At 34.6% G+C, this 12,332-nt stretch overlaps 2 protein-coding genes across 4 annotated transcripts in view; one reads left to right on the forward strand and one right to left on the reverse strand.

Moving 5' to 3' along the window:
* sts (steroid sulfatase (microsomal), isozyme S) overlaps nt 1-11,307 on the forward strand; it is a 28,164-nt gene extending 16,857 nt beyond the window's left edge. The window contains exons 6-10 of one of the 2 annotated variants that reach the window (XR_012407024.1): nt 110-242; nt 3,715-3,852; nt 6,233-6,392; nt 6,680-6,801; nt 9,093-11,307. Coding sequence is in view for 1 of the 2 variants with exons in the window: in XM_005168397.6 (XP_005168454.2) it covers nt 110-246; nt 3,715-3,852; nt 6,233-6,392; nt 6,680-6,801; nt 9,093-9,481 (946 nt within the window). In the remaining variant the exon portion in view is untranslated. Of the gene's footprint in view, nt 1-109; nt 247-3,714; nt 3,853-6,232; nt 6,393-6,679; nt 6,802-9,092 lie in introns of both variants that reach the window. The other variant, XM_005168397.6, reaches the window with a different exon arrangement.
* LOC141385860 (uncharacterized) overlaps nt 1-12,332 on the reverse strand; it is a 741,913-nt gene that overhangs the window by 555,907 nt on the left and 173,674 nt on the right. The gene's annotated exons all lie outside the window — the stretch shown is intronic.

Here is a 12,332-nt window from a genome sequence, read left to right on the forward strand (position 1 = left end):
CTAAATCCTGATCTGATGGGATAATACAATCCTTAGACTGCGTGCTTTGTGTTTGTCCAATGGTGTTGTGCAGATTAAACATTTCTGGGGTTTTTTTCCTCTCACACAGGAATTCAGAGACCCCATTCTTGCTCTTCTTCTCATTTATTCAAGTCCACACAGGAGTTTTTGCCTCTCCTCTCTTCAGGGGAAGGAGCCAACATGGCCTCTATGGTGATGCTGTCATGGAAGTAGACTGGAGTGTAGGTACTGTAGGACTTTGCATTTTAACAGAAATAATCTAAACCTATTGATGATACATAGAGATTTGTCTTCACTCAGTATTTGGAGCCTACCCAAACCAGTTTACAAATATTGATGTTATGGCTATCCCTTTTCCCTAAAAAGAATAAAATCCTACTACCCCAGAAAGAAACAAAGAAAAAAAAAATAATGTTGACAACCAGTTTTGCTGAGCACTGACTTCCATTGTTTGGAAAAACAAAGTATTATTTATTGTTTTGTTTGAATGTGAATAATTTCTTTAAGGCTGCAACTCCATAGTTTAATCATTCTCCACCCAGAAATTAAATGCGTGTGTCATGACCAAATTTCCTCCATCGGCCCTTACTATCTGGCCTCCCAATCATCCCCATCCACCAAATTGGCTGTCACTGGTATCACTGTCTCTTCACTACCCCAATAGCTGGTGTGTGGTGAGCACACTGGCACTCTTGTCCTGTGGCTGCCGTTGCATCATCCAAGTGGATGCTGCACACTGGTGGTGGTGCATGTGGAGAGACCCCTTATGATTGTGAAGCGCTTTGGGTTTATGGGCATACACGATTATTTTTTAATTATTTTAATTACACGATTAATTATTTACTTACCCTGTGCTATCCCATAATGCAAGTGTATGGATCTCCAAACTTGATGCATCAAAAAACACACAAAGTAAAAATGTTGCTATAACCCCTGTATAACCAGTAAAGGTGTAAAAATCTACGTTTTTACCTTTTGTTCTAACCAGCCATCTTAAGATTCATAAGTAGATTCAAAAGTGTGATGTGATCTTACAGTGTAGCCTACATCATAATTTTAGAACTGGTTGTCAACCGGAACTGCTCCTTTAAGCTGTTTTTGCCTATAATTAAGATATTCTTTTATATTTCGATTTGCTATATTTATCCTCTAGGAAGCTGAGTCGTGAAGGGATTTATCACAAACCGATGAGCATGCCACTTAAAAGAGCAGAATGAATGGTTTCTAAAAATGTCTGTGAAGCATTTTTTACCTTATAAGTGCAGTAGGGACATTGTTTATAGCACAGAATGGATACTGTCATCACTGTTAGAAAAGAGTGATCATTTGAAAGCGAAGGACGGTACTCTTAGTCATGTTGGAGTGTTTGGGGAAATAAGCAAAAGGAATATATTTTCTGCCTGTTGCAAACAATACCCTGCATATAACCATATAATTAGATGTGTATATTAAATCCTTGGGTCCTAGATAATTTGTATATATTTTCTTTAGAAATACAAGCGTAGGCATGATTTATATTTGTCATTATGCTAGCATCAGCATTAAAAGCACAAGCTTCGTTTCTAAATAACACAATTTAAATATAATTCTGTTGTTTTTTTTTTTTAAGATCAAGTGTTATATATACAGTGAGTAAAATAAGTATTGAGCACACCATGATTTTAAATGTGGTAAATATATTTCTAAAGGAGCTGTTGACAGATTTTTTGTAAAAACTTAAACAATCGAATCATATAAACATACTTTTTTTTTTTTCAAGAAAGTACCGTTATGTGTTTTAACAATAAAATGCTATATATATATATATATATATTTTAGTAATGCCAGTTTCAAGATGCTTCTTCTATGAAGATTGAAGTTGCAGGCATTGCTCAGCTGTGATTTTTCCCCAGACTTTAACTGAGTTTAAAAATCTTGACAATTCTGTTAGGCTCATTTATCACCTCTGATATTTAGTTCTTATTCATTGGATTCAAGTCAGGTGACTGGACGGGCTATTCGCATTCATTCATTTATTCATCACAATGGATTAAACCACCAGCTTATCCAGCATGTGTTTTACACAGCGGATGCCCTTTCAGCTACAACCCAGCACTGGGAAACACCCATACACTTTTGAATCCATACCCAGATATGCAACATGCAAACTCCACAAAGAAATGCCAGCTGACTCAGCCGGGGCTTGAACCAGCGGCCTTCTTGCTGTGAGGTGACAGCGCTACTCATTGCGCCACCGCGTCACCCCACTGGGCCTATCTATCGGCTTTAATTTCTTTCTCTGAAACCATTTGAGATTTGACTTGGCTGTGTTTGGATCATTGTCTTGCTAGAATATCCATCTTTTGACAATATAGGTATTGAGACTGAAGAAGCATGAGAGATGAGAAAATCTCTCTGTGAGAGATTTAATCTTCTGTCTGGGCTTTTCTTGCCTTGTTACACCTCCCTTTCTTCATGTGTTCAATACTGTTTCTCTCTGTCCTTTCATCTTTCTAAATGAATTAATTTTATTCTTGGAAGGTATGGGTTAATTTGGTTATTACCAACATCTGCAGGACCTTTAGAAATATGTCTTCTGAGAAATAGTATAAAACACTATAAATAGTTGTTTTTGATGGAAAAAAAGTCTTATTTTATAACCATTTTACTTCCAATATTTCATGCTGCAGTTTTTTGTAAACTGATTTCTTCATCAGAAGTCACCATTTGCTCACCCTAATGCTATTCCATACTAAAAGGTTAATAATCATTTAGTTTGTCATATCACAGTGAGTTATAAACTCATTTAAAAACTACATGAAATAAAAAAAAAGCTTCAAAAAGCATGATTGCAAAAAAAGATGAATCACAACACCATATGCTACAATAACAGTGATCTACAGAGAGTGTACTCTTAGGCTTCTATTATTTTACAATACGGACAATAGGGTTATCTACAACCAAAGTCTGACTAGAATTTATAGTGCACATTAAGTGGCTTGAAAAGAACTGCTGTGTAGAATAAGCTTCCATCATTACTAGATCTGGCTATACAACAACAACCTTAAAGAGACAACTAAAGACACACTCCATCTCTTAAACCAAGGGTAATCAGAACACTTTCTAGAAATCCTTTCCACCTTATTTTGCAATAGGCTATTTTCTGTTAATGTGTTAAGAAGACTGCTGATTTATTTACAACAATGGGTAAATGACTAGGAATAACAAATGACACTAAACAGTCAAACTACTTGCACTACAAAGCAGTTTGTTTATGACAATACATTAAACTAAGATGGTTATAAATAACAGCTTGCAACATCAAGCTGCATAACAAGCTGTTTGGTACAGTTTAAATCCCACACATTTTTTGTCTAACACATTAACATTGACGTCTGTATGTAACATAAATAAAATAATAAAAAAAGATTTTCATTTCTGCTGGTTTGACATGTTGATCAAATTTTGTTTTCTTTTCTTTTTTTTTTTTTAACTGTAAGCTGTTTATATTAGAGAGTGATGTAAATGGTCTGCAAGATAATACCATAAGAAATACCACAAGGCTCAAATACCGTGAGAAAAATCAATACAGCTTTGCACTGGAAACTATATGTTTTTCGCTAGTTATAGCTAAATGTTGCACCAGAATGTTTTTAGTATTTTAATATTGATCTAACTGTCAGCCTGTCTTCTTACTGTTGTTGCTGTTTTCAGGTCAGATCATGCAGACTCTGGAGCGCTTAAACTTGAAGGATAACACTCTAGTGTACATGACCTCAGATCAGGGGCCTCACCTGGAGGAGATTTCAGTCCACGGAGAGATGCATGGGGGCTATAGCGGCATATACAAAGGTATTTTATCTAAGGGCTTTTCCCAGGCTTATACCTTTTTCCCTCAAACTCCATAAACTTATTTAAAAAGACATCCCACTACAGTTTTCAACTGAAATGAACACTAGAGGCAGTGAGGCATAAATAACATAATTAGCTATATAAAGTTGCAGGCACTTGTTTGAAAATGTTATCAAGTGAAAATGCTTTTAAAAATAATACCAAAAATGTATTTTATTTATCAATCCGCATTTGGACTTTTGTGGTTACAACTCCTTTTGTCCTTGGTATATTTGTGCATAGTCATTCAAGTATTTTTGTAGTCACGACTCTTGAAGTGGTTGGGAGAATTTGCCACAGTTTTTCTGTATTAAGTCTGTCTGAGTTTTCTGTTTCTTCATGTGCTGCTGTCAGACTCTTTGTGCATACGGAAATCTCACTGGATTATTACAATTAACAGCAAAAATTATATTCGGAAATGTAAATGGGTCATTCCCGTTGATACCTTACACCAACAAAAATAAATAATCAACTTAAAACCATTCTTGTTGGTGAAAATATAATTGGTCTTAGGCATTTGCACTGTACATTCTAATATATCATATATTTAGACATATGGCTTTTCCAATAAAATGTCCTTGCTTGATAGATACCTGGTATAACGTTTTGCTTTACATTATATGTTTTCATCTAGCAAATGCTTTTATTCAAAGCAACTTACAAATAATAAATGAAGCATTTCAAATGACAAGAGAGCATCACTTTTAAAGGCCCTGACTAGTCTACAAGTACATGACAAGTTAGTATAAAACACACCCACACATGCCCACTCACCTGCTTGAAGGATATGATACTCACAGTTGTACAATATTTTCCCAGAAACTGGGAGAGTGTTTATAAGAAAGTTTCTGGTGCATATGGAGAGGTGGTTTGTCAAGCCCACTCACCTGTGTGAAGTACAATCAGAATAACACAGTGTTTTCCAGAAAAAAAGAAGAATGTTTATAACCGAATTCACTTATAATGCAGAACACGTAAGTTGTAACTCTTGTAAAATATGGATGAACACATATATAGTTGAAATATAGTAAAACAAAAAAAAAATATTTGCATTTGAAGCAGTTCAAATACATAAACTATTTTAAAATACCTTTTATAGCATCAGTCAAGTAGGGGTGGGAATCTTTTGTAGAGTCTTTTCTTTTATTTAAATATTCATCTTTGTCCAAATTAATCAAATTCAACAGCACTTATATGCTAACGCTTATTATTTTTCCTGTTTTTAGCTCTCACCTGTGCTGACATGCACCTTCACAATCTAATTTGTATACTGAATCGCTACTCAAAAGTTCAGAATTACTAAAATAAGAATCACGATGCATCTATGAATCAATTTACTCCTCACCCCTACACATTTTGCATGAGCCTTGGTTACAGTTTTTCTCAGTAGCTTTGGCACATTTCTCAGATCAAAATTGAAATTTGCAAACCAGTGAGTGCATTTCTCAAAAAAGAGTGCATAAATCGCTAAACACCATGGATTTCCTCCAAAAGCCAGCCTCTTGCTCAAAATCCTTAATTCAACCTTTAGAACAAAATTTCTGTGTCAATTAATGTGTCAGTGTCATCAGAATGACAAGTTCTGCAGTCATTGTGTATGGATAATACTGTCAAATTACTTCGTCATGTTGTCAATATACTGTAACAGTGTACTCTGGAGGAGTGTTCTGATGTAAACTATGGCTAATTTTATGCCTTTGTACTGTAATTTCTAGACAGATCATGTCATTGTGATACAAAAAGGAAAAGACAGCACTGCATAGCACAAAGAAAAACAAAACAAAAGTAGAAATTTGAACATAGGACAACCTCCTTTCAGATACACATTTTTTAGAAAAAGCCAAGATTCACCTGTGAGAAATTTACCAATTTACCAAAAATGCATTATGACAAAATAGTATGAGAATTTGTTCAGCCATTTTGCATGTAAAGACTTATGCAATAAACACAGGATTAAATATTGTGGGGGGTGAGACTATTCAACAGAGACCAAAATAATACATTTTGATCAGCTTGACATAAGCAACTGATAATGTAGGAAACATCAGAGAACTGCACATAATCATTTGCATAGATGTACAAAAGCATTTGCAACTTGTTCAAAGGAATGAGAAACTGCTTTTCTGATGTGCACAAGTGACACAATGATCTGAAGATTGAACAGGTAGTTTTGAGAATTTCTATTCTGATCGGAGAAATGGACCAAAGCGACTGAGGAAAACTGTAATATAGTCCTGAGGACCAGTTCGCCAACTCGTGAACAAAGCATTTTTGTTATGAAATGAGCAATGACAATGTTTAAATTCACTCCTTCTGCTTCTCTACGCCCCGTCTTGTGCAGCTGGCAAGTCAACTAACTGGGAAGGAGGAATCCGAATTCCGGGCATTCTTAGTTGGCCAGGTGTCTTACCCGCCGGGAAGATCATCGATGAGCCCACTAGTAACATGGATATTTTCCCTACGGTCTTGAATTTAGCTGGTGCTTCCATACCCGATGACAGGTGAGAATGTGTCGCCTAGCAACAAGATCTGCCAGTCAAAGGTCTGGTTACCGAGGCAGCAGATGCAGGTACAATAGATGCTTCTTACTCAGAGGTAGATTGAAATGTTTGGATGAGCAAAAGTCAATAGCTCGGAATGTGCTTTCGCTTGCTTAATAAGATGAACATTCCTAGCAGGTCATTAGTAACAGAATAATGACGTTTTGTGTTATGGCCACCCAAACCACTAAATGGACTCAATAACTGGGCTAGTAATTGCAGTGCATCGCCATTTGTTTCTATTTCAGAGTCATCGATGGTCATGATCTTTTGCCACTTCTGCAAGGGCAAGTGAAGCGTTCTGAACATGAATTCTTGTTTCATTACTGCAATGCTGAACTGAATGCTGTCAGATGGCGCCCACCCAACAGTGAGTCCTAATTTCACCACACTTATCTATCTCCTCTTTTATAAATGCCAGTTACGAAAACGAATGGAATGTGTTATTCATAAAGTGTATATTTTATATAATTTGTCAGACAGACAGACAGACAGACAGACAGACAGACAGACAGACAGAGACAGACAGACAGACAGACAGACAGACAGACAGACAGACAGACAGACAGACAGACAGACAGATAGATAGATAGATAGATAGATAGATAGATAGATAGATAGATAGATAGATAGATAGTGCAGATGAAAAATACAATTTATATTGACTTATAAGTCGACATCATTTTGTGCTCTACTCTGTAAGATTTCCATTATGCCTAACTTGATTTTTCGATAAATAGAAAGAACATTAAACACAAATCAAATGTCTACTTTAATGCTTGAAATTATTTTTTTTTAATATAAGTAAAATAATTTTCCACCATCAGTCAAAAAATTTTGACAAATGAATTAGGGATTATGCAAAATTTGCTTGTATTTTGAATAAATTGTTTTCTTGTCAAAGTTCAAAATTGCTCAAAATTCTGCTCTGTGGATATTCTGATCATGTACACATACTTAAATATCCATGAACCACACACACATGCTCAATGTAAAAGCAAAGTACGCTCAAATAACGGGACTATCTCTATGTAGTGGAGTTGTTTCTGCTTCTTACCGCAACTACAGCCTAGCACCTCAAATGTAACACCTAAATTTTAAATGATAATACATATAAAATATACTTTCTTAATAATTTAAACTATTAAATTCAGGGACTAAGCCGAAGGAAAGGGAAAGTGAAAGTGATAAACTCTTATTAGCGATGTATGATTTTTTTTCTCTTTACAGTGATGAACGTATATTAGGCTCCTCAATTCAACTAGACCTAATATTTTTACGGTTCGAATTGTTGACTGACTAAGAGTTTAATTGTCACTTTGGAATAAGGAGTCGACTAAATTACAGGAAAAGTTATCTTCTGTAGACACAAGAGAACTAACTGAGTTACTGGCTCCATCTAGCGGTGGTGTGTGAATCTGTCCAAGACTCCCGACATTGGAGTACAAAGTATGAGTAGCAATGTTCGTTTATTTCATTTGACTTTTATTCCAATTCTATTTTTGCTGGTCAGAATTATTAAATGATAAAATTTGAATTTTTAGAATGAAAATAGGCTATATAAAATGGCTGCATTCAAAACCAAGATGAATCATACATCTAGGCTTTCTTTGTTAATATAGAGATAAAATAACAGGATAATTTACTGTTGAGTTTGAATAGAATGTTTGATTAGTTTGCATTTTTTTGAGAGTAGGATAAACACAAATTAAAATAAATTACTACAGTTTTGAGTCTTAAACGTATCTGTACAACAAAAATAGATTTAGCCTATAATGACAGTAATTACAGAGACAGCCTTGTGCGATTATGACGTTTGGAACAAGAATGAAGTACACAAGCCTCCTGCAGCCTACATATAACATCATTTGTATGCCGAATACGATATATAGCTCACGTTTCTGTCAAAACGAATATGATTGATCTGATTCTTTAATTGATGTAATCTAGTTAAATTTGCTTACAGCTCAGGATTTGAAGATCAGAATCACACATTAAGTTGAGATGCATCTTTGTGGCCAAATGTAAATGAAACCACTTTTGTTAAGGTTTGAAAAGGGCTGAGATTTTAGATAAAGTGCTTTAAAATGTAATTGTAATTGTACAATGTCTTAAATAATTTGTTTTAATAAAGAGGTAATAATTATTACATATTTATAAAAAGATAATAAATTAGTGTAATTCAACTTTGGGGTTGGGGCCTTTAAAAAAATTGTCATTAAAATAATAGAACAAATAGCATTTAATGTAATGTGATGAAGTGATGAAATTTGCATTTAGAAGATATTAACATCCAAAGCTTTTTACCTCACCTCAGTTTCTCATCAAATCTTCTAACCAGTCAAATGCTCTTTAGTATCTAACACGCCCCGCCCCCTTAAAAAAGCTTCTCAATTTTTATTATTTGATGCGCTTGATATTAATCACTCTCAATGGCAGACCTGTAATAAAACTGCTATTGGCTGTATTTTTTTTTTTTTTTTTAATAGGAGAAGCTACTTTTTGCCCTGCCCTGTCTTAATGTTTCGGTTGAGATTACGTCAAACATTGAATGGAAAAAAAAATACACATTACAAAGCACTTTACATGACCTTCAAAGAGTTTTTGCAGTTAAGGATTGAGAAATGAACAGATGAACTCTAGCTTTCTGCTTTTTCCTAGGTAGTGCAATTTGGAAGGCCTTTTTCTTTACCCCTGACTTCTACCCAAAGAACAGCTCGGCATGTTTCCACACTCATGTCTGCTTCTGCATCAAGCCATTCGTCACGTTTCATGATCCTCCGCTGCTTTATGACCTATCCAAAGACCCAACAGAAAGCACCCCCCTGAGTCCCGACACCGAGCCTCAGTTCCACTCAGTTCTAGAGGTCATAAGAGCCGCAGTAAGCCGTCATACACAGAGCCTGAAACCTGTCCCAGTGCAGGTCTCTCCTCTGAAAATAGTGTGGAAGCCTTGGCTCCAGCCCTGCTGTTCTTCTCTCAGTCAGCTGTGTAGGTGTGAACGAGATCATCAGATAGAGAAGGTACAGGACGGGCTTCAAAAAGAATAGTCTGCTGCTCAGAATCATAAGGGCATGTAATACGTAAAGGAATAGTTCCCTCAAAGCTGAAAAATTCTTTCATCATTTTCAAACCTTTCAAATGTTGTTTTAAAACTTTTTCTTCTGTGGAACATTAAAAATATAAAAATACTATGAAGAATGTTAATAATAATCTGATGGTTTTGGTGATCATTGGCATTTATGTTCCAAGAAGAAAAACAAACAAACAAACAAACAATGCATTGTAGGGATGCACGATTCTGGCTAAGATGAGAATCACAATTTTTTTTTGTTTACTTAAAATCAAGTGCACACTATTCCCACGATTCTGTAGATGATAAATAAAGGCTAATATGAGTAGGCTATTATTATTGTTATTCACAAAAATATGGTAAAACAACAATAATAATATTAGGCCTATATGTAAGTCTACTGTTGGTTAAATTGCGAAATTTTAAATGAACTTTAAATGGTGGACTTGAACAGACTTTTAATTTATCGTGGTTTGTATGCACAGTAAAGTGATGGCATCAGAATACAACTATTCATAATTATTAAGTTCAATTATTTTGTTTGAGACATATGCTTGCAATCTGTCGTAGAAATCATTATTTTATTCACTAGTAAAATCAGACATTTCGTCACCTTGGAATTTTAAGGTTCTATCTACTTTCTGAATGATTTTGAGATATTGAGCTTTTTAATAAAAAGTCCTAAAATGTAAACAAGTGTAAAAAAAAAAAAATCCTATAATGTAAATAAGTTGTCATTAAATAAGAATGTCAATAACTCAATTTTGACAAAAATGCCAGATAGAACCTTATAATTCTAAGTGACGATTTGTCATTATCAGATTCCCTCATGCATTTTATTCAATATAGGCTAGAGTAGTTATACTCACACTTTTAAACATATTTTTTTATGCACAACACTCTGCTCGCTATGAAAGAAAAAAAAAAAAAATCTAATGTTTGTAGTAGTCATAACTCTAAAAAGTGATATGATCATTTAAATGATGTGCGTGTTTTTGTTTTCACTTTTCACTGAAGAGTGTGCTCATGTCATGGCTGCCGTCACTTTGAGAAAAAAAAAACATACATGGAAATCTTACGATTTCAAACGATTGCTCTGTGTAACAAACTGAACGTTATTTACAACTTTATTACCTGTTATTTACAGCCTATGCAGGTTCTGATCACTAATGTAGACTGCATTCGCAAGCATGCACTCGTCCTCTCAGGAGTAAACAGTTTGTTTGTTTGTCTTTAAATTAAATCAGAAACTACATTTTTGGGTGAATTATATATTATAAATACAGTATGTCACTCTTTCAACGCCATTTGGAGGTGCTGAGCTATGTATGTAAAACAATGTAAAGACTTGTGTGACATCTTTTACGCTTCTCTCCTGAACTTAAAAATATAATTGGCTGAATCGTAGAGATGCTGGATTAAGATCATGTGGGGGGTTGATTTGAGATTTAAGATCGAGATTAATCGTGCAGCCCTACTGAATTGTAAACATTACTTTTTTTCTTTAATTTTACTGTGAACACCATATGGGCATTGAAAGTGGCGCCTCTGAAAACAGCCAATTCTCATGCTCTGTGTACTATCATTCTACCATGGTACGGCAACTGGGTTTCTTGACTATTATGCCAGAATGAGAATATAGTTCCTAATAATATTGGCCTACAAAATAGTCGTTTTAATCTTTTTTTTTATTTTCCATCGGTTTTATTACATGATGTAACTAGTGAAGCCTAAAGCTTTAAATATATTATCAAGCATACTGTAAAAATGTTGTTACTCTGTTAAACATCATTTGGAAAATATTTTTTAAAAAAAAGAAATAAAAATTCAAAATTCTAATTTAGTTTTTTCATATCCTTTTTATCTTCATTTTGATACATTTTTGTTGGTAAATAATTTGTTTAATTAACAAGCGGATCAAATAAAATCAAGCGGAGTGAAGTGCTTTTAAAAACAAAGCCCACTGCCATGCTTCTGCAGCCTCTATCAAAATGCAAGAACAAACCATAATAATAAAAAAGAGTAAATTATACCAAATTGTTCAGCTTTGTAGGAACCATACTTTTAAAAAGATGTGTTCATGACTTGTTGTAATTGTGGTAATTATGAGATTTCAAGATGTAAAAAGTGTTTATGTCCTTTCAGAACTCATAATTACATCTCGCAAATGGGGAATAATTTGAGAGAGATGGTACAGCCGTCACAGTAAATTGATTCAGGCACTATATTTAGACATGTTGTATATATTTTTACATAGAATGTCATCTCAAAATCATGCCATTGTTTGGCTAATTTTCACAAACAAAATGGTGTCAATTTTCAAGTTGACCAACCAGAAATAGCTGTGTTTTTGCATTGCTGTACATCTGTTCATAAACTATGAGCTTGTTTTTTTTTTTAAAGATTGGCTCAAATGTTTATGATGTGACCTCTCCTAAATGAGATAAATGTACATTTTTACTATAAAAAATATAAAGAGCCTTGCTATACAGAGGTTTAAAGGTAACGGGAAAAATAAATAAAAAACATACTCCTCACAAGTTTGTATCACAAGATCTAAGGTCATCTGTGGCCACAGTGTTTGTAAGCGCAGGCAGGTTCTCTGTCCAGAGGTCTGTATTCCTCCTAGTCTGGAGATGCATCATCCTACAGTATTACAGCAGTGTAAGGTCAGGGATTTTGTGAAGCAGTAATTACTACCTTTATGCTCGTAAGCTTTGATCTAGCCTGCAAACGGTAACGACTCAACAACCATAATGCCTCTTACAGGCTTTGGAGCACTGAGGGTTTTTTTGTGGTATTTTTGGTATCCAATCTGTTTTGCTTAT

Source organism: Danio rerio, chromosome 1, assembly GCF_049306965.1.
Source record: "Danio rerio strain Tuebingen ecotype United States chromosome 1, GRCz12tu, whole genome shotgun sequence".
Taxonomy (NCBI): Eukaryota; Metazoa; Chordata; class Actinopteri; order Cypriniformes; family Danionidae; genus Danio; species Danio rerio.